The 22933-nt window shown below is 37.5% G+C and overlaps 2 protein-coding genes across 9 annotated transcripts in view; both read left to right on the forward strand.

Moving 5' to 3' along the window:
* rimbp2b (RIMS binding protein 2b) overlaps window positions 1-12022 on the forward strand; it is a 104090-nt gene extending 92068 nt beyond the window's left edge. For 2 of the 3 annotated variants that reach the window (XM_026945873.3, XM_053236302.1), the window contains 8 exons: window positions 171-287; window positions 2940-3109; window positions 3534-3702; window positions 3917-3979; window positions 5668-5768; window positions 7111-7182; window positions 8134-8253; window positions 9204-12022. In XM_026945873.3, the coding sequence (XP_026801674.3) occupies window positions 171-287; window positions 2940-3109; window positions 3534-3702; window positions 3917-3979; window positions 5668-5768; window positions 7111-7182; window positions 8134-8253; window positions 9204-9230 (839 nt within the window). In that variant the 3' untranslated portion in view covers window positions 9231-12022. The remainder of the gene's footprint in view (window positions 1-170; window positions 288-2939; window positions 3110-3533; window positions 3703-3916; window positions 3980-5667; window positions 5769-7110; window positions 7183-8133; window positions 8254-9203) is intronic. The other variant, XM_053236304.1, reaches the window with a different exon arrangement.
* Window positions 12023-17425: 5403 nt separating this feature from the next.
* adgrd1 (adhesion G protein-coupled receptor D1) overlaps window positions 17426-22933 on the forward strand; it is a 52887-nt gene continuing 47379 nt past the window's right edge. For 3 of the 6 annotated variants that reach the window (XM_026945890.3, XM_026945892.3, XM_026945893.3), the window contains exons 1-4: window positions 17426-17869; window positions 18003-18039; window positions 20988-21104; window positions 22537-22632. In XM_026945890.3, the coding sequence (XP_026801691.1) occupies window positions 17816-17869; window positions 18003-18039; window positions 20988-21104; window positions 22537-22632 (304 nt within the window). In that variant the 5' untranslated portion in view covers window positions 17426-17815. The remainder of the gene's footprint in view (window positions 17870-18002; window positions 18040-20987; window positions 21105-22536; window positions 22633-22933) is intronic. The other 3 variants (XM_026945891.3, XM_026945894.3, XM_026945895.3) reach the window with 3 other exon arrangements.

Below are 22933 nucleotides of genomic sequence, written 5' to 3' on the forward strand. Positions count from 1 at the left end.
CAGATCTGGGATCAGTTTTCTTCTCGCAGTTCATGATACTAAAGGCTAGCACTCATGTGCGAGGCAAACTGATCCCACTACATGTCCACTCTGCTTCCATGCTTCTTTATGATCAGGCAGGTGGTGAGTAGAGGGGCGTGGCTGTAACGCTCTGATTGGTGTTTCCTTAGAGGTCACAGTGGAGAATAACAGTGAGGGGAACCTCTCACCTGTCAAGGATGATGTTTACTATGGCAGTGTAGTGCGCCGCAGGAAATGCCCACCACTACAATCAGAGCAACAATATGGTACGTGCAGTGGAAAAGAGAGACAGATATAAAAGAAGATAAGACCATTAGACTAGACAGAGGCTTGTAGCTATAGGTTGCTATAGGTTTCATTAGCTCCTGAATAAAGAGCTGAGGGGAACCAGTGCTTGGGGGGCTGACAGCTCAGAATTTGTGGTCTGTAAGTACTGTTCAGCCCTCCAAACATATTATTCTTCTATTTTTTGAGGTTCTTTCTGTTCAGTGCTGACAGTGAGAATAGTGTGCTAAGAATAATGTAACTGTCCTTGCCTTTATTATGTGCTCCTATGTGGTCTTTAAAGCCCAAACAGTGCTTTCCTTTCTGATTCCCTCTCTAACTCCATTTCCATGACTTTTCTCCCTTCTCTTATCCATCCTGTCCAAAAGTGGCCTTTCTAACCCTGTCTTGCCCTTTTTGTACTTTGCTTATGTTGCATGAACATCCTCCTACATTGTACGTGTTATTTCATTCTTAAAAATAAAGGTTCCAGAAAATATTCTTTAGAGCAATGCCATAGACAACAGGTTCCCAACCCTGGTCCCGGAGTACCTACTTTCTTACATTTTCTCTGCTCTAACACACCCACTTCAATTCAGGAAGGGCTGCTAAACAGCTTATTAGTTCAATCAGGTGTGTTAGAGCAGGGGAATCATTAAAATGTTTGGACAGGTGGTACTCCCGGACCAGGGTTTGGAACCAGTGCTATTTTGATTCTTTATAGAACCGATCTCATACCTATGAAAATCTTTGTGGTCAATGACTCTTTAACCAATTTTTTTTTTTGCCACTTCTTCACAACATGATGGTAATGGAGTCGCACAGTGGTACAGCACGTAGCTTTGCCATCTTGGATTTTCACCTCCCAAAAACATGTTGTAGGTCAATTGGTGACTTTAAATTGCACCTAGTTGTGTGTGTGCATGTGTATGCATGGTGTCCTGTAATGGACTGATACAGATCCAGGGTGTATTCTTGCCTTGCATTTGTGCTCCTGGGATAGGCTCCTGACCATTTGACTTATCATCGGGCGATTGCAATTTCTTTCTTTCTTTCTTTCTTTCTTTCTTTCTTTCGAGCAATGGTAACATGGCAAAGCAATTTCCCCCTCGGATTAATAAAGTTCTTTGAATCTTGAATCTTGAATTTTCAATCCTGGTGCCACAGCCTTCCATGGCCAGGAGCCAAGGCAGCACAATTGGTCATGCTGTCTGGGCAGGAGGGATGACATACTCTCGCTCCTCTGTCAGTCACAGTGGCACAGGCCAATCGTGTGTGTCTGCAAGCTCATGTGTGCGGAAGAGGGTAGATAGTGCTTTCCTCTGAGTGCGTTACACTGCCCTGTGGAGAAGCAGTTGATTGGCTTCAGGACTCTCGTCAGAAGCACATGCTTGCCTTCACCCTCCCCTGTTTCTAGCTGTTGTATGAAAGGGCAAAGTTGGCTGGAAATTTGCAGGTGACTAAACTGGGGAGAAAAATGGGGGAATAATACGTGGTTAAAGATTCTTGAAGAAGCCAAATAAGGATTCTTCTGTGGTATCACTCTAAAGAACTATTTCTTTATTCTTTATTTATGCACCTTTATTTTTAAGGGTGTGTCAAAGCTGTTAAAAATACCAACAGCTGAAATAGCAAAAGTATAATGAAAAGGCAGGTCAGATAGTGATGCCATAGTATAGATGGCATTACATTCAGCATGGTAGAACCATCTGTAACTTGCATGATCTTATGGTTCTTCTCATCCTGTACAGTGTTAATGATGTTTCTTCTTTTATCTGAGTCATCCATTGTAAAGTCTGCTGTCTGTTTTTGTGTACAGTAACACTTCGTAGCTGTTGCATAGTTGCTTTTACTTCTTCAGTAGTGGAAATATTCAGGGACAACTTTTGGTTGTCATTGAAATAGCTCCTGTTTATCTAGTCAAACAGCTGTGTCTCAAAGATTGAAGTTTGATTTTTTTTTATAGTGAATTACTTACTTCTATATTTGATTAACAGCAGCATGATGGTGATTTATTTGGCTGTATGCTTTTAATTTAATCTGTTGCTTTTTTAAAACATTTTTTCCTTTTTTTTTTTACCAATCATGGTTACTATGCATGCTTCTCAGTTTGAGATTTTTCTGTGTTGATGTGAGTGCTAGATTATGCAATTTTCCATTTACCTCAAACAGACTTGAACAAGACGTGTTTATTGTCTATAATAGGCAAATTTTTTCTTAGCACTACTTGAATTCATTTGCACCTACTAGGCCCAGCTTCTCAAATTTGGAACGTAGAATTGCTGCCTGGGAGTGATGTGAACGATGATATACGTAGTTCCACCTTGAACTTCAATTTACTTTCATTACTTGTTAGCTCCAGTGCAAAAATTAAGAAGTAAACTTTAGACATCAAACATGTTCTTATCTGGTCGACTAGATTTGGGGAAAGTGAAAAATTAATTATCAGTTAAATTTTTTCTATAGTGTGTTACTTTGTGCTATTTTTATATTTATTTTTAAATAGCTGTTAGTTTTTTTTTTATCCTTTTCTTCATAAAACAGATTCGTTATGCATCAAATCACTTATATTTTCAATACTGTTAAAAGGCAGTAGCGGTGATCTCCTTTCTGGTTCTGAGAGTAGCAGTAGCTGTGCATTTGTTGTTTTTTAGGCGGTTACAGAGGACGGGACAGACGCTCACCAGACTACTTTGATGAGTCGGAGACGGACAGCATGGCCAGGATTTTTGTAGCTCTGTTTGACTACGACCCCCAGTCCATGTCCCCAAACCCTGATGCCACAGTAGAGGAGCTTCCCTTCAAAGAGGGCCAGATCATAAAGGTGGGCCATGATGCTTCCGTTGTGTATTTGTGCTTGATGTAGATCCCTTAAAAGCTTGAGAATAGCACATGCCCTAGTTTTGACTTTTACTGTCTCTCTGTTTCTACATATACACTTTTGTGAATTGAACATTTTCTGCACCAGCATTTATGAGTCTTATTGTTAAAAAACAAGCAAGTTTAGCTATCTCTGTTTTCAATTCTATGTATTTCACTCATTTCTTTCTATTCTGGTTAACTGTCTTATTGTCCATTTTTACTGCCAATTTTGTCACCTTTTCCTGCTCATTTTCTGAAGTACGTGTTCAGACAAAAGACCTTACTACAACTTATCAAAACTGTCCACATCTTCTATTTTTCCCTTTCACTGCATTCTGTTCTGTTGTGTTATATTTAGTGTCTCTTCTTTTCTGCTTGTGCTGCAGGTGTTTGGAGAGAAGGACATGGACGGGTTCTACAGAGCGGAAGTCTGTGGCCGGAGAGGTCTCGTTCCGTGTAACATGATATCTGAGATCGAGACGGAGGACGGCGAGATGATGGACCAGCTTCTTCAACAGGGCTTCCTACCACTGAACACACCAGTCGAAAAAATCGGTACATTCACTTTTATTCTGCTCCGTTAGCTATTCCTCTCCGATTACCGTCCCTTTCCTGCTCTTTTATCTTCTAATTTGCTTGTTTTTCTATCCTCAGAGCCTGAGTCATACTGTACCTTTTTGGTATAAAAGTAGTGAGCTGTCCAATCCTATGCTTGCTTGCACTTTTCATCCTCCTCTCCTTTTCTCTTCCTTCCTTTTCTGTTTTCAAGTGAACTGTGATCGGTTCAAAGATGGCCGCTCACTAAATCGCAGGTTTCGGAAATCCAAGAGAGGTTTGTTTTCCCTCCGAGCTTTTCCCTTCTGGTTTTCTCAACCCTCTATCACTTCATTCCTTGTTTTCCAAACTGAATCCCAATGTGAAAGTGCCACAAAAACATTGTTCTTCATCCACCCCATTGCTTGTACCTCTTATTTAATATTTAAAATAACTATTTAACAATTATTGAAACAGTTTGCTTATCATTTTCCTTACCTTTATTTTTCAGTTATTTTCATTAGTGCATGTTATATTTATTTATGTTGTACTTTTTTTATACTTGTACAAATAACACACGTCTAGCTAAGTTTTAAACATACGTACAGGTATATACATTACATTTAGGTACATACCTACTTTTGTGGTGTCTATGACTTGTGATGCAATGTTGATGTTAGGCAATATGCCTGAACCCATGTACTTGATGCTAACTATGCTAAGTGTAATAACAGTGTAATTTTAGCTGTACTGGATCTTTTCTTTGGAATATACTAACACATCTGAAGAAAATGTTCACATTCTCTGGCTAAAAAAAGCCAAAAAACAGTATTTAAATGGTCACTTGGTAATGTTTAGCGCCTTTGCCCTCTGTGAGGTGAATCGGAGTTGCACTGAAAATATCAACAGGCGTTAACATTTCCCTCAGTCCACCCCTCCCCCTCTGGAGAAAGTTTTACCTCAGGAGTTTTTTTTTTTTTTTTTTTTTTTTTACAGAGTCGTAGCTCAAAATGTAATGAAATGATGAACCTAGCCAGTTCTTTATTCCGGGTTCAATGTACAGGTCACATCTTTAGGAGGAAAACTACAGAAGCATTTTAAATACAGAAAAAAATAAATAAATACTGTTCATTGAGTCAACTATTTTAGGTGAACTGTTGAGAGCCAACTCGTACTGTATATATGAGCCGTTTGGGGTTTTTTTCTTCTTTTTTTGTAAATGTAGGCAATGCTCTTACTTTTTCAGTATAATTTAATTGAAATGCTTTCATGAAAACCTCTCTTCAACGTCTGAGCTGTTTGTGAGCATGAATGGTGAGTCATGTGTCAGAGGAGGTGATCAGTTATCCGGATGAATGGAAATGAATCATCTAAATGAAGCACAGCCACAACAGTACAATAACATCAATGCAAGGATGTACATATGCAGGAATGTACATATACAATTATTTAAATTGATTTAATAAAATGGAATGCAAAGTATAGATATTATTTTAAGTATAAGGTAAATTAAGATTTCATGAAACAATTTCAGCCATAATTAGGCAAAGAAAATATATTACTGTTAAAAAAATATAACAAACATTGTCTGGCTTAGGGAAAAATGGAAGAATGGTCGACTTGTTGCCGAATGAGTAGACTCTTATGTCAACTCAGCTGAGCCAAATCATCAGAAAGCATGACAAAGAGTCATTTGTGTGCCAAATAATCGAAATAATCTGACTCACTGAGATGAGCGATAGTTCTCCTCACTGTCTGCCATTGCTGGGATTTGAATTCACAGCTTTAATGTAGGACGGTGTGTTTGTCATTAGTGTTGTGATCTCATAGTCATGTGACATTCATATTTTTTCTCATGTAAGATTCGTGATTATTTTTTCATTTTACTTTGGCAAAATAGTCTGTTTATTAAGTTACCGAATTGCTCTGTCTTTGTCTTTCTCTTCCTCTTTTTTGTCCACATTCTCTCTGTTCATCTCGTCTCAGAGCGGAACAGGAGGAGTGGACGGCACCCGATGTCCACGCGCCGGATGGTGGCTCTGTATGACTACGACCCCAGGGAGAGCTCGCCAAATGTAGATGTAGAGGTAACAGAAAATCATCTCCATGCCTTCAGATACAAATTCATCTCATCAGTTTGAATAATATATGACTATAATTCTTATCACTTAGCCCACTTCTTCTCCTTGCTAGAAATGGTATCCAGGAAATGATGTAGCATTGTTTTTGAAATCATGTGATTAAAATTGAAATCAGCATGATGGCCATTGTGCTAATAGTTAGTTAGCTACAGTAAGTGAAATGGACTTGTTACACATTTTGCCACATTTACATGTGAAACACTAACAGGTCTAGCTATTGAACTACGTTTATGTTTTAACATAAACAATTTGGTGATTAATACATCGGTTTTAGCTAATTATAAATCACTGTGATAATAAGCATTTTAAATGTTATGTAGAAGAAAATGATTTGTTCTTGAACTTGATGTAAGGCACTAGAGGGCGCTAATCACTCACTTTCCAAATTCAGGTCCTGGTCTCACTATTACATAAGCATCAACAATGACTTTGTCATATCAGGCAGGCCTTAGTTCAAATAACTCTCTAATCCCTACCCAGGGATCCCTACCTCTTCTGTATATGGCATACTGAAGGACGTTCACTTAAGGTGTTAGTTTATTACCAGCAATGTTCATTGTTTCAGCTATTGATTTAATGATTTGTTGTATATGCTTCTCATATGTAGTAAAGCCACTTTTGCTGTGTAGCTTGTCCTGTAGTAGATACCTTGGCTTGCATAAGTATTCACCCCCTTGAACTTTTCTAGTAGTGGTATAACCTGGATGTGAAATGGACTTAAGTGATATTATATGTCAAAAATCTACAAAAAAAAATTCAATATAATATTGGGTTGTTTAATTTCTAATTACATTTCATACTGCTAACTACATTTTTAAATACAGCTCAACACTGAACCTAGTATAGAGTACTTATTTGAAACCCAGTCTGTGTGTCCGGTCCTTGCTGTAGTTAGAGAGTGGACAGAAGGTTGAACGTCACAGTCACCTTTCAGCCTCACCTCAGTAGCTTTGTGTGTGTGTATGTGTGTGTGTGTGTATATGTGTGTGTGACTGCTTCATCACTGTGGGTTCTGAATCAAATCAGTGTTTTCACACAGTCATGGATAGAATCGATTTTTTTTTTTCAAACATTGCTCTTTTAATTTTCATTTTAAATGCATTACAAGTTTGCTATTGATTTGACAAGTAGGCTATTGACCAGATTATGGATCATAATTAGGTGTAAAAAAAAAAAACACATTAGAAGGATATATAATGTGAATTTAAGGTTTTAATATAGAAATGCAGTGTATATGTTAACGATAGACGAATAATGTGCTGAATCTGGCCTTGTGTGTCTTTCTCAGGCTGAACTGACCTTCTGTGCCGGAGATGTGATAACGGTGTTTGGGGAAATCGATGAAGACGGGTTTTATTATGTGAGTACACTTCTGTGTGATGGATTTGAGTGGTTCAATACTTTGTTACACACAAAAGATCGTGTTCAGAGTCGACTCAATCAGTATTTACATGGGGAAAGTTACGTGTATTCAGAGTTGGGTTATGCACCTGCTTAAGCTGATTTCCTGAGCAACCCCAGGATGCCAGATTGTTTTATTTCTTTGTTTTCAAAAGTAATACGACATAACATGACAAGAAACAATTTATAGCACACATTTTAAATGCAATTCTGTATGAAAAGGAGAACATGGGCAGTTTAAAAAGCACTTCTGGCTTTTTTTTGTCACAGTGTCTCACTTCTAAAGCTTAAAAAAGATTACTTTTTTAAAACTCTGTTTATCTTCTAACCAGTCAGATTGCAGCTAGGGGGGCAAGTGAAAAAAAAAAAGAAGCTAGTACCAGTAGAAAAAAATATTTTTGAAGAAATATTGTTATTGAGGGACTATGAGGAGCTTACTGATATCTTCATTCAGACACATTTGTCAATATTTTAATGATGCAATGTAGCTATTGACAAATTTGCTTCAAAGCTTAGGGAATTTGGGTTCTGTAGTCATAGAATAATGTTGAAAAATAATCTTTATTGTAGTTAAAAGTAATAATAATACTGGCTAGTTAGCAACTAATAACCTCTCCTAGTTAGCAAGCTAGTAGTAGCTAGGATTCAGTTGTTATGGTTACAGTGTGCATAAGCTGGCTTCTTCTGCTGTAAAATGCCAGACGTTATTCTTTTCTCGTTATTTTCTGTACATTCTGGCTTGGTATATGAAACACCCCTAGTGATCGCATTTACATTATTTGCATGTGAAAGTCAAACACAAATAGCAGCATGCAGATGCCTCATGCTTCAGTCATCAACATGGATTTCCAGTATGTTTATTTGATTGGCTCTTGCTTTTTGTGTCGTGTCGTGTCGTGTCATCTCTCAGGGTGAATTGAACGGGCACAGAGGTCTGGTGCCCTCCAACTTTCTGGAAGAAGTGCCTGACGATGTGGAGGTTTTCCTCACCGAGCCACAGGATCACCCAGGCAGGACCAAGAGCAAAAGGGTACACCCCGTTTCACAGCACTAGCCCTCTCTCATCCATCCGCTATTTCCCTCTCTCGGTGTCTCTTTTTTACCTCTCCTTTGTCTACGCTTGGTTCTTTTCCTCCTCTCTGTCTGTGTTTCGTGTTGTGTGGCGGCTGTTTATTTTTTTTCTTTTTATTTTATTTATTTATTTTTTTAATTTTGTTGGATCATTAAAGAAATGAACAAAATATATATGAGGCTACGGAGATGTACCAAGATTATATTTATGTTAAACTCTGTATGAAAGACTCGGGGGAGGGAATATGTGTTTGTTATAAAAAGATTATACAGTATTCATAAAGCATTATTGAAGAAAATGTGAAGAATGATGTCACGTTGTTCATGGTTATTATTTTGTAAATGGGGGGAAGACGCACCACAGACTCTTCATGATATTTATTCAGGATTGTAACAGATGCTTTATGAATATGAGTGTGTTTGATCTGAAAAATACCTTTATAATAGAGGCAATAGTTTTGATGTACAGAGAGATGAAACCATGTAGAATTGCATGCCCCTTTTTCTTCTAAAATGCTTGACTTCCTCCATGAAACTTTTTTATATTATGCAAAAGATTGAGACCAGTAAAAAGGAAAAAAAAATACCCTTTTGTATATGTTTCCAAAGTAACTTGTCTTTTGTATATTGCTGATATTTAAGACTTCTGGGCTTGAACAAATTGTAAGTAGACAAAGAGATATACTTTGGGGAGTGATTTTATCTATAGATTTACGACTAATGTAGATACTGTGTCCTGGTTTATGAGAAAAAAATGAAATGATCACTGTTGTGCTCAGAGATATTTCTTGTACTTTCCTTTTTCTGACTAGCCTTCTTTCATATTCATTGTGCACACTGTTGAGATGCATTGCATCATGCCGGTGTTGTTTTTTATTTTCTTTCTCCTCCACCCGCTTGGCAAACCAGAAGAAGAGCGTTCATTTCACTCCGTAACGGCTCAGTGCACCTCACGTAAGTGAGCGACTGATGATACCAAGACTAACACTGTCCTCGTCTAATGCAGGTGACATGGGTAGCCTTTAATGTTTACCCCCTGACAAAGGGGTGTATACACACACACATACACAGAAACACACACACACACACACACACAAGTCAGCAATGTACAGACCAAGACATGCAATATAGACACGCTTTACATACACACAGCTCTAAAGACACACATTGTTAAATAATATGTAAAAGCTACATAGTTAACTTGTTACTCAGGCATCGACACATCACATGATCTCAGTAAGAAAATACAACTTTATGATGATAATATGATGATATTAACGGAATGGTTTGGTGAAAAAAAATTCAATTTATACAATATTCTACTTAACCTAAATGTAGTCTATCAGCCGAGCTGTCTGGGTTAGTTTTTGTCCTTTAGTTTTGCACTGGAAATCCAAGTAGGGGTTGCACAAATGCTAATTTTTACTAGTCAATGATTATTTAAAAAAAAAAAAGTAGTTAACTAAAAGTAGTCTGTTGTGTTCTGTTCAGGGCATTGTTATTTTTAGGATGTTTTATTTGTGTAGCAATGAACGTGTCAAACAACACTTCAGTTAACAGTCATACACAGGCTATAGGCTATGAACATTTCCAGTATGAGCCCTGGGATGAGCAACAGGACAGTCTTTATGATTACAGCAGCAGATCTTCAGGCAAAATTTTCCACGTCTTGGTTGACTGACTCCATTTGGGAAGTGGAAATTGTGTAAATTAAAAATATCTTCACATGAGGCAGTAGTAGGTCAGTGGTTAAGGTTCTGTAATCAGATGGTTGTGAGTTTGGATCCCATCACTGCCAGACAGTCACTTAAATGCATAAAACGCATAAAACATACACACCTCCTCCTTCACAGATCAAGCACTTTATTTCATGTTACACTGCAGTCATTAATACACTCTCACCGGCACTTCTAGCCACACTCTTGCTACCTCACATTTATTGACTCCTTGCCTGTGATTGGACGAACAGAAAGCAGAGATTGTTCTGCTCAAGTACCATGAGAAAGTGAAAACCCGCAAACTCTGCATTAGACGGGCCGAGCTGGTATCTTCAGTCGGTTCTCTGGGTGTTTGTACATGACAGTGTCCGTCTCATTGACTCCTGCTGTAACTCATGACTCAAGCTACATGGGCGCTGTTGCACAGCAGAGGTCCGAGTTTGAGCTCCCTCTTTCCCTCCCTCCCTCTTCGACCCCCGTAGCGTGGACGCCCCTGTAGTAGAAACGAACCCTCCCTTCCCGGCGAGAAGCTGTGCACCAGACAAGATCGCACTTACCTAAAATGAGCAAAATGGAATTGGCACATTTTTAATGCATCATGGAGTGATGTCTGGGGTGCGGTTTTGCTCCAAGGAACGGCAACAAACACCAATAAAACATCATTTCTACCCCTTTTAGAGAGTAGATTTCCACCATCAGCATTAGTTTGTCACATTTTTTTCTTCTCATTTTAGTAGTTTTTAGTCAATTAAGATCTTGACATTTGTAAATGAAGTGTGTGTTTAAAGCAGGTTTGATTTGGCTTCAGGTCCCTTGGCGAAGTTACCATGCAGAAAGGTGATAGATTACATCAGAGACTGGTAAATTAAACACTCGTCTTTTTCTCTTTATCACCATTAATTTGATAAAATATACACATTTCCCCCATGCCCCTGAAGGTGTGATGTAGTAAATGATATAGAAGGAATTGTGAACTGTGTTTCCTGGCCTTCATTACAGCAGAGTGATATTTAGAACGGAGTGAGACTGAGACATCCGTCATTTAGGTTTTGTCCCTCTGTGTGTAAAAAACAATGACAGCTCTGTAGTAATCATAGATAAACATATTAGACCACTAGATAGTGAAATAAGTGTCCTTTACTGACTCACACTGATTTTTGCCAAGGTATTTTTTTAAGATAATATTTTTCTGCTGAGAACAAGTGCATTTTATGGGGAAAAAAAAACAACTCAGAGGTCTATCTTACCATAATACGCAATCTTTTAAATTGGATTGGATTGGTAAATTTGCTAAGGTGTAAATTTTTCTCTCAATACAGCTTATCTAGACATTCATAAGCTAACATCAGTGACTCTCATAACTTTTACAACAAAATGTACAATTATTAAATTTAGGCGATGTTGCTATAAAACATCCCAGTTTTTATTTTGTCCAGCTATCTCCATGTCTAATGTGTATATCTATGATCCCAATCCACATTGTACCACATTAAGACAGACAAGAAAACTGTGTATAATATTATTATTATTATTATTATTATTATTATTATAGAAACCAGAATATTCAAAGCACCTTTTTATGCATTTTCAATCTCTCTCAATCGTAGCATTTGCATCACAAACACATTTTTTTAATGAAGAGGAGGGGAAGGGAATACTTTTTCCGTCTATTTTGAACATACAGACAGTGAAGCTGTATACACAGTTGTTCTGTGGAGGGACTTTCTCCCTGTGTACTGTACGGTGGCCCTGCTGGGACAGAAAGGACTTGATGGAGATGGAGGGTTGGATGTGCAGTGGGATGCTGTGAGAGAAAATCAGAAACAATGACAGTTTTTTTCCTGAACTGTCCCTTACGGGTCTCCCATTAGGTTCCTGTGGAAAAAGCAGGGGGCTCTCCGAGACGAAGCACCACCTCCATGGTGCGCCCCCACGTCCAAGGCTCTGGCCCCGCCTCCCAGGGGCCAGGGAGCCCCGCTGCGCGACGGCCCCGAGCCGAACCTAAGAAACAAGGATTGCTCTCCAGAGGAAAGAAACTGTTGAAAAGACTTGGTGCTGTGAAATAGGGTTGAGTCACTTTTCCATCTTTCCTCCATTTCTGTTAAAGATTTGGATGGAGGTGGGAAAGAAGAAACGGGAATAGTGGGAACTAGGGTTTTCATGACCACAAGCCAAACTAGTCAAGCTTTTTATACTTGAATGAACCTGGGTTCCTTATCTACCCCAAACAAATAATTCTACATCAGAAACACTAGAAATACAGTATGAGTGGATGTGTAGTGACAAAACTTCACACATCATCACAGATCAGAGCTCTGTGTTTGATTATTTATGCACTAAGAAAGATTATTTATAACCTAATTAATATTATTGTGTTAAAACTATCAGTAGATTATTTATGTTACAGTATACTGGTTACTACTACATTAGTATGTCTAGTATAAAAGTGATAAGTTGGCCAAAAATTACCTCCTAACCTCAAACGTAATAAATTGTCCAAGATATTTTTGGTGTCCAAAGTTTGCTTGTTGCTACAAGGCTAATGTTGCTAGGGAAGCTCATAGCCTCCATTTTAGGGTCGTGTCTAAATCTTCCCACACTGTACAAAGCATTGTTTAACAAATTACATTATAAATATATTATAATTTGAGTGATATTTTCAAACCCAGGAAAGTTTACTCCTTTAATGGCATGATTCTGAACTGACAGCTCCAAGCTTCCCTTAATTGTTAGCTATGTTAGCCTTGTAACTCTAGCGCTAAATTAAATCAGTCTTTGGCTGATCTATATGAGGGATAAGGGAATATTGTGTCAATATAATTTTTGGCTGAAATATCACTTTGACTAGTATCTAGTTAAACTAACATCAAGCTAGCATCTAGTATTCTAGGTTAGCTAGCATCAAGACATTTTAGTTCTAAAATCTCTGACTAAACGCTAGTACTTCTCCTCATTTTGTGGCACGCTGTACTGTAGAATAGCCAAAGCCCTGTTAGAGAAAGAGAGAAGGCCACATAAATTGAAAATTAGCACAAAATAAAACAAGTGTAGCACAAATTTTAGAAGTAGGTTTGTCAAATTAGAATAGAATATATATAAATTATATATTTATGGATAGTATATATGAAATAACTTCGATGCACCCTGCCACTTTTGACAAGTTTCCCAATTTTGGGTGGTCATGAAACTCCTAGTGGGCGTCAGCCTCCTTATATTTGCCTTATAAATTGTGCACAATGGTTCGTGTTGCGTCTGATAGATGGGTGAGATACGTCATATTTGTATGTTCATTTTACCTTGTCAAGGAAAAATTGTTTTTCAGTTTTAATTATTTATTTATCTTTAGTTTATCCCATTATACATGATTTTCTCCACTAAACATTATTGTCGTGAATGTAACGTGATGAGAGTGGAATGGTCTCGAGCTCATACTGTACTGTATTTTCTCTAAAAATATATATTTTTTTCTTTTCATCTTCCCATTTGCACATTCTCTCCAATGCAGACATGAGTTTGGACTGAGACTGCCAAAAAAAAATTTAAAAAAAAAGGAATGTATGAAAACATTCTGTATATCTTGTACAATTGTCAGCCAAATACTAGACGTTTTATGTCATCAAATTAATTGTATATACATATATATAAATATATATAAATATATATATATAAAATATAAATCCTTTTTTTTTTACCGAGTCAGGAGATCATATGTCGTCGAGCATTGCTTCTACATGTCGTTCGAGTGACTTGCTGCTCTTTTTGTACCTCGTCCATTTGTACATTCTTTTTAAATGTTTATACTTGCTTTTCAGACTGCCTTTTTTGTACATTCAACTTTATAATCTTGACAGTGCAAGCTTTTTTCCTCATGGTGTCTTCAAAACCATAACGTTTTAAGGTCTGCAACTGTGTGCTAGCTTTACGGAAAAGAAAAACAAGCCTATGTTGACGGATATCTAACATCGTGTGGGTGTGCATGTGCAAATTTTTTTTTTAAAAAATTGAAATAAATTTGATATTTTGTACACATTGATGGCGTACTGGTGATTTGTCTGTGAAAGAAGAACATATCCTTTGAGGTTCATTGTTATTTTATACTAATTTTAGTGTTTATTTAAAATTCTGTTTATTTTTTATTGTTATTTATTTGTTATTTATCAGTTTTTAGAGTTAATTTCGGTTTAGGGTTAGTTTTAGGTTTACTATTTTAGTCATAAAGCTCTACTTGTGTCTGGTTTTTAGAGAAGAATGAATAAACACACGCTTCACATCACGCAGCATCATTAGAATAGTTGAAAGTGTTATTTTTGGCCAAAAATGGTTACTTTTCTAGCTGAATGTGCAAAGAATTCATTGTATACCTAAGTAGGTGACACTTTTTTTTTTTACATTTTAATTTTAACTGTTATAATCCTGTTCTGGCGCACACACACGATGAATGGAGATGGAGACTGGACGAAGATAAAGGACCAAATTTTGGTTTACCACTAGATGGCTATAATGCCTCTATTATCGAGAACGGGAGCACAGATAAGAAACCTTTAAAGGAAATGTTTTAGTGAAAGATGCTGCTAACAATAAATGAGCACTATTATTGACAAGTTAGCATGATGTAGCTGTTAAGCTTCAATGTTAGAAAAATCAGCAAATTTTAAGAAAGCAAAGAAGAAAGCAAATTTAAAATTTAAGAAAAATCTTAAATTTTAAATCATTGATAAATAAATGGTTTGGGGGTTTCAAAATTGCACTATTCTTTTGTTTTTTGTTTATTTGTTTATTTGTTTGGCCAAATGTCAATCACAGATCAGCCAAGACGTGTGTTAATTAATTGCTTAGTTTTGCTTCGGCAGTATGACGTTAACAAAATTAAAAGGTAAGTTCATAGCATCATACAAACTTCCTGTTTATCAGACACGTGACACTTATTTCTTCTCTTAATTATATTCATTCATGTATGTTTACACTTTTCTCTGAAGTTACAAGCTGTTTTACAGAATCGCGTTGGTGTACTTCACAAGTGATAGTCTAAGAAAGCCTGTTTATTATCGACATCAACAAACATGAGGAGCCAGGGCACGTATCTACTACAACTCAATTAACATCATTAACAGGATAATGTAATAGAGGTAGTGCTACTATTTAAAAGCTAAGAAATTGAAGTTCAGAAGTGTCCACTGTGCGAGACAAACTAACATCTTAAATACTATTTGAATATTGTTAGTATTTAAGAAGAGTGACTGAATGCATAGAATGACATTTGACACATGTATGTGTAAGGAAAGTGTTACAATAAACTTGATCTGAAAAATTAATAGAGCCAGAAGATTTCATAATGGGTAATGAAGCTAGACAAAAAAAGTTGTTCTTGGTGAAAAAACTACATTGAGTAAGTGGAACATTTTGAGTCAAAGCATTCAAATCTATCATTAGCAAGCTTTTTCAGAATAACAGCGGCAAAGAAAAAGAAACCGAAAAGAAATGTTATATATTATATAATGTATGAGTTTTTAAAACCCTGGCGTTTAATTCCTATTAGCATCACAGACTAAACAAAAAGCCAAAAAATGGGGATTAAATGAGGAAAAAAAAAACATTCCACAAATATTCCACTAAAGCCTGATCTTTGTATTTGAGGACTAACCGCTCCCAGATGCTAATGGACCTCTGAATGAGGCTTTATTAAAAGCACATGCACTATGAAGATAAACCAGTTAAGCCTGTAAATAAAAGACAACGTTAGCGTCAATTGTAAGACTAATATCCTGTCGTGGGTTACAAGTGTCTAATTAGTATGACAAAGATTTCTGGCTTTTCCAATTCAATTTAACAAAAAGCCACAAGCTTGTTTTAATTCACTTACAACTCTTCCTGCTTTAGTTTTTCTCATGTTATGATATTTATGATGAAATGACACGAGTACATCAGGTTTGCTATAAATAAATAAATAAATAAATAAATAATAGATAGATAGATAGATAGATAGATACATAGATACATAGATACATAGATAAATAAATAACCAAAAAACAAATACCAAAATACAGGATGTGAGTGAGTCTTTAGTTAGTATTTCTTATTTTTTTTTAAGTAGGTTATTGATATATTTGAATTCCTCACAACTCCACGGTTCCTGGTTTGATCCTGAGCTCGGGTTGAGTGGAGTTTTGCATGTTCTCACCAGGGGTTTCCTCCAGGTTCTCCGGTTTCCTCCAACCATCCGAGAAAACGTGCCAGTATGTGGATTGGCTAAGTTAAGTTTCCCCGAGGTGTGTGTGTGTGTGTGTGTGTGTGGTGCCCTGCGACAGACTGGCGCCACATCCAGGGTGCATTCCCACCTCTCACACAGTGTTTCTGCGATAGACTCCAGATCCACCAAACACACTTATGGAAGATGAATGAATGAAAGAATGAATGAAAGAAGGATGTTTGCCTGCTACACCTCCTCTAACTTAACAAGCGCTTTCATACCAAGCGTCTTCTTTCTCTGGAAACTTCGTAACCCTGCAGTTTCGCCACATCTTTATACCGCAGCATTGTTGAATTCTAAACGGCGTTGATGAATTTTCTATAACCGCAGCCCAGACAGTAGTTTTAGCTGTGATTCGAATGATCAATGCGCTCCTTCTAGGATCGTCTCTATAGTAACAGCTCTTTCACAGGGACGCGCCATTTAATCTACGCTGAATAATATACAGACTGACAGAAAAAACCTGTCCTTGTTGATATGATGAAGAGTTCTGTAACAATTATGGAAGGAGTCTCTAGTGTCAGCGCTGTGTAGCTTTCTTCCAGTTTTCAGGACAGAGGTGTTTACGTTTTTGCGTTTTTTTCGGTAACACGACAAGCTGCGTTTTAATTTTTCATATTCGTATTCGCAGTGTGAGAGAGAAAAAAAGAGAGGTGAAGGAAAGACTGTTTATAGCTGCTATAACGTAAGTGATAACAGGACCTAACTTGTCTCACGGACGTAATCGTTGGCAAATTGCTGTGGTAAAAAGCGATAATAATCCACTTCCTAGTGATAACGCTAACTCCGCTTCATCACACCACCACGTCGTTGATTATTTTCCTATAACATCATGTTCTGAAGTGTTTTATTCCTTACGTATTTATTACCAAAGTGTGAGTCGTCGGATTCAGATAATGTGTTGGTTGCTTAAATGAGAAGGCAGTATGTAATAGCAGGGATCATAAAGCGCTTATAACAGGTCTTAGTGATTGGTATTCATGTGTTATTACAGTTACTCTGAGGCTTTTGGTTTTTCTCTGCCCCGCCTCGCGCCAATTAGAATGACGTCATCGCAGAGGTTCGACTTGCCAGTGGTGCGACCTGCTCGCTCGTGCGCGCGCTCGCCTTCTCTCTCTCTCTCTCTCTCTCTCTCTCTCTGTCGCGCGCGCGCTCGCGCACACACACACACGCGTAACTCGCCAGAAGGTCTCGCGTGGCTGCAGCGCGAGCGCTTGTCAGTGAGCTTCACTCCTGAGAGGATTATGTTGTTTGACAGAATGGATTAGGAGTGAAAAAACTTTTTTTTTTTGAAGGAAAAGAAAAAAAAAAAACAAGAAGTAGAAGAAAAAACGGAGTACGAATGTTCTGGATAATTATTTTTGACTTTGCTTACCCGTGTGTGCCTACTGTATAATAGTTTTTTTTGGTACTTTATATCAGTTACAGGACCAGATGATCGATTTTGACCGTTTTTTCCGTTGAAACTCTCACGAGCGCGCGATGGACAGTAGCTAGCTTAGCTACCAAACTCTGAAACTCTTTTCTTAACGGTTAAATTCGACATTTTTTAAACGATGGACTTTCTATATAAAGTTTTAAAATTTTCTACTTTTGTCAGCGTCCTCCAGGTAAGGTGTTTTAAAGTTGATTATCTGTCAGGTAATATCAGTCAGACACTTAATATAAATAATATTTTGTATACTTTTATTCAGCTAGCTTTATAGCTTAGGTGATTTTTTTTTTTTTTTCTAATCTTCACAGGTACTTGGTGACCAGGCTGTACCGTCCAAGCATCCAGGTAAAAATAGATATAAAATAACAATAAAAATTGTGAAATGTTTACGCTGAAGAGTAAAAGACTAAGATAAGACAATTATAGAGTAGTCTAAAGTCTTATGTTTGAAATAAATTAGTTTGTATGTCCATATAGATGAACATATATCAATTTTAGACATTGCCTCAATGAGAAAGATGGTTTTATATTGATGATACTGTTTCTTGTCTTCTTCCAGAGAGAGATAAACTTTAATATATCACTTTATTTTCATCAAGATATCAAATGTGTGACCCAAAACCTACCATGTTCATCTGCTTCCCATAGCACCGTGAACTAAGAGCGATGAAACTCATCTAAATCCGGTTATTAATACCACAACTCAGATTTGATGAGACTGAATCTCCCAGACCAGAAGTTACACTTGGAATAGTTTTGGCAATCGTCTTATATTCCTGAATGCATTTGTGCTGGATGTAGTTTTGGCTCTGATTCCAAATGCCATGAAAATGTTAAATGTGGCTGATTGCAGTTGGACCATTTTAGACTCACAATACACTTGCCATAACCACAACTGACTCTTGTGCCAACACATAACCATATTTGTCCCAGAATTGTCTGCTCTCTGGGTGTTTGTTTAGGACATTTCTCAACTAAAACTGCCTCTAGAAAAAACACCAACATATTAATATTTTAGTACACAGAAAGCAGTAAAAGTCAGTATTGCGCTGTAGTTACTGAATAATTCATTTAGTTACTAAATACCGTGCTTTGAGATGATTAACTGAACAATAAGCCAGGAGTTAATTAAGGGCTTAGTGATCTCGCCGAAAATAAAGACAGAAATTAGCCTGTTGACGGGACTTCTAAATAAATTCTGAATGCATTACTGCGCCCTGTTGTGTCTGTAATGGACGTTATATCGATACTAAATCAAAACAAATCCCACATGTGTTTAAATGTCCATCAAAACCATTCTCAGCATGTCTAGCTAAGTTTAAATCATATTTCACATCATTACTGTGAAAGAACAACGTGAATTTGACATACACTAATGTTAAACGTAAATATAGATTTACGGCCCAGACTTTCTTGACCCTGTGAACAAATCCTAAGTCCCAAAGTTATTTTAAAAAAACGAAAATAAAAGTATAATTTACAAGATTTACAAGATTTGTAGTAGACCAGTTCAAACAACATTTGTAGATTAGATTTTTCTTTTTCTTTTTTTTTTGGAATTTCTTAGCGTGTAGAGTGTAGTCTGAAACCTGCCTACTACCAAGATCAACCTGGCACCGTGTACTTATTTCCAAATCAGCTGCAAGGCCTGAGCCAAGTCGCGTGTTTCTGCTCACCTTTGAAGGTGTAACAATTCCCGAGTGCAGGAACTTTTGGCACTTATCATACGCTGTAGCTTTGTGTTCTCGGCTTAGTTTACCTCGCTAAGCAGCACAGTTCCTCAGAGGGACTTTGCTATTTTATACATAACTAGAAATAATTTCCGTAATCATAAACAGCCAAACTGGTCAGGATAAGGGTTAATTGGAAAGTGTCAGAACGTCTTTTCTGAAGCAGCGAGAATTTCCCAAGTCGTCCTGGGGGAACGCTGTGAATTGCGAATGCGATTGGGATCGGCCCAATGTCCCAATTACCCTTTCACAAGCAGCAATTTTTCAGCAACACACACACACACACACACAGCTTTCTCATAACAGGATAAACAAACAAGAACATGTTTTTACCTTTTTGACCCCTTATCTGTTATAACCATGTGAAGGGAGTATAGGTTTCGTATTTGAAACGGTTGCACAAGTTACAGGTCAGGTTGAACGTGGCTTAGAAAAACATTTTGATTTTTTAATATTGAAAATAATTACTGCAATATGTGTTGCTTGGACTCCTGGCAATGACAATATCATTTAAATATGTTTATCATTATTTCCTCTTCATGTCCATTGACATAAAATGTCATATAACATAAAACTACTTCAAAGATTTGTCCATGATATAATCTACTAAATGTGTCTATATACAGCAAGAAATCATGGATCTCATGCAAGAGCAAAAACGTCTGTTCGAAGCAAATCTTATACGTTATCAGTAAGTTTTTAGATCACGTTTTTAGCTCCTGATAATTCAGAGAGCGAGCTGCGTGGCGTGAGGAGAATGAACAAGCATTCATGTCACCACCAAACTGGAACAGTGCACAATGTTTTCTATAATTAATTAATAAATTAAGATTTTTTAAAAGGGGGAGTATGTTAGTGTTCTTGTCAGTGTACCTTGTAGCAGCACCAAAGTATCATATAAGTATGTGTGGGAAACGCTACAAATTCAGGTGAGACAGACGGAGGCACTCAGCAGCTGTCATTTCCTACCTGAGATTTGCGAAAGCTGTTATTGATTTCAGCTGATAAAATTTCTAGGTGTCCGATAGAGAGTTTTTCAAACATAAAGCATGTACTCAATCAACAAGAGAGGTCTCGTCATGATACTGGAAGACACTGATACACAAAAGTAATCATGATATTTATGTGATATTTAGGTTTGCTAACAAAGTGCTAGCAAAACAGTGTAGCCGTATTATTAAAACCCTACAGTTTCAGTTACTTTTATCTACATAGAATCAAATAATTTAAATAGAAACCGAGGAATGAAATATTGTGCAATGAAACATATTTTCAAATCCAGTCAGATACTTGTTATTAATAATGGTATCCTGTCAGACTTCTAATAATGTTGATATATGCAATATTTCGGAAAAGTGTACTGTGACGTGATTGATCACAATATCAAAGATTTAGTCAAATCACATATTATAGTATCATAGTAATAAAGTACAAGAACAAAGTACATATAAAGTACAAGAGTGTTGAGAAGTTATAGCATATAACTCAATTGGTAGAATTGTTTTTTTTTTTTGTGTGTGTGTGTGTGTGTGTGTGTGTGTGTGTGTGCATGTGTGTGTCCAGGCCTGGATGTGCTGGCCACAGCGTCACACTACTGGCCCCTGGATGATGTAGACGGGATCCGCAGCCTGAGGGACCAGATTGGGAATAGAACAGGTCATATTAATGGGACTGATATAAGTATGTGCACCAGTTTTGGCTTTTGGCTGTGTCACCACTTGCAGCATCTGGCCTTACTCTCTCTCTCTCTCTCTCTCTCTCTCTCTCTCTCTCTCTCTCTTTTTTTCCTCTGTGTATCTCTTTTTTGCATTCCTGTCTTTACATTGATTCTTTTCTTCCTCTCTCTCTCTGTCTCTCTGTCTTTCTCTTCTGCATTCCTGTTGTCTTTATGTTGATTCTTTTCTGCTTCTCTCTCTTTCTCTGTCTGTCTCTCTCTCTGTACCTCTCTTCTGCATTCCTATGCTTATGTTTACTCTTTTCTGCCTCTCTCTCCCTTTTCTCTCTCTCTCTCTCTCTCTCTCTCTTTTTCTGTCTATCTCTTTTTTGCATTTCTGTCTTTACGTTGATTCTTTTCTGCCTCTCTCTCTGTCTCTGACTCTTTCTCTGTGGATCTCTTTTTTGCATTTCTGTCTATGTTGATTCTTTTCTGTCCTTCTCTTTTTCCCTCCTCTCTCTCTCTCTCTCTCTCTCTCTCTCTCTCTGTCTCTCTCTCTTTTTCACATCCACGTCTTTTCTCTCTCTCTGCGCTCTGTTCTCTCTGGCTTTCTCTCCCCAGCTGTCAAGCATTCTTCTGCAGTCACGTCTTGCCGCACTACAGAGATCTCTGTTCAGTTTGTGCAGCTGTCCTCAGTGCTTAAGTGACTGAATGGCACATTTGGGCAACATTTGAAAATGATGAACAGCAATCATTCATGGATTATTACCTCAGTCCTGATCAAGGCACTGCGTAACTGAGAGAGTATCGAACATGGTTATGTCAGTCATTCTCCGCAACACAGATGCATGTGTCTCCTATAAAGTTGCATTTGCATTACTAAATCTTTTACAAGCATGAGATGGGTATTTAAACGAGAGACGGTAAATTCTTTTATTTTTGGAGTCTCTCTACAATCTACAGTTTGTATGATTTATATAAGAGAGCTGGGTCGTCGATTTTTATTCTCCTAATGTGTGCGTCGTTACATTCAAGCCTGCACTCTAATGCAGAACAGAGGGACAAACTTTCATCCGTGTCTTAAAGTATCAGTTTGCACATCTGTAGCCGGTACCGTGTTTTCCCACATGCACCAGCTGGGTCTCATCAAGCTGCTGACAGAAACAGCCTATAAATGTATTAAGGAAAAGACCTGTCAATTTACCATTTATCCTCCAGACCCCCTTTTTGTTTAAGGTCACCCTGTACATGCTAGTGCTGTCCACTGCTGTTGTAAATATCTCTGTCTCTCTCTCTCTCTCTCTCTCTCTCTGTGTGTGTGTGTCTGTCTCCTATCACATCTCGGTGTTTGTCTATGTGCACATGTGCTTGTATTGGAAATCACTTGTTTTGTTCTTTTGTCCTTTTCCGTTGTGTGTGTTTGTGTTTTTATTTCTCCCACGTTTCTCTCCATCACAGCACTCAGAATCCACAACCACACTGTCCTGCCTACGCATAACTCTTCCTCTGTGTACACCAATGACTCTGCCTACACTAATATTTCCGTCTCTGTAGGTGAGGTTCCTGCACAGATACCTCCACATAGACAATAACTTCATAATTCAGTAATTACCCAAAGAGGAATGGTTTTGTGGAAAGAAAAAAAGTACACAATTTTCCCCTTCCCGGTAAATTCTTTTATTTCAGAGACTCATTCGACATTCAGTAGAATGATTTTGCTGTGAATCTTCAAACTGAAGTTCAGAGTTATATCCAGCTTCATGGTACACTCTCAGAAAAGAAGGTAAAAACTGTTGCTGACCCGGTATGGCTTACGTTTTGTACCTTTAATATGCATCTTTCACTTGGAAACATA

Source organism: Pangasianodon hypophthalmus, chromosome 8 (genome assembly GCF_027358585.1).
Source record: "Pangasianodon hypophthalmus isolate fPanHyp1 chromosome 8, fPanHyp1.pri, whole genome shotgun sequence".
Classification (NCBI taxonomy): Eukaryota; Metazoa; Chordata; class Actinopteri; order Siluriformes; family Pangasiidae; genus Pangasianodon; species Pangasianodon hypophthalmus.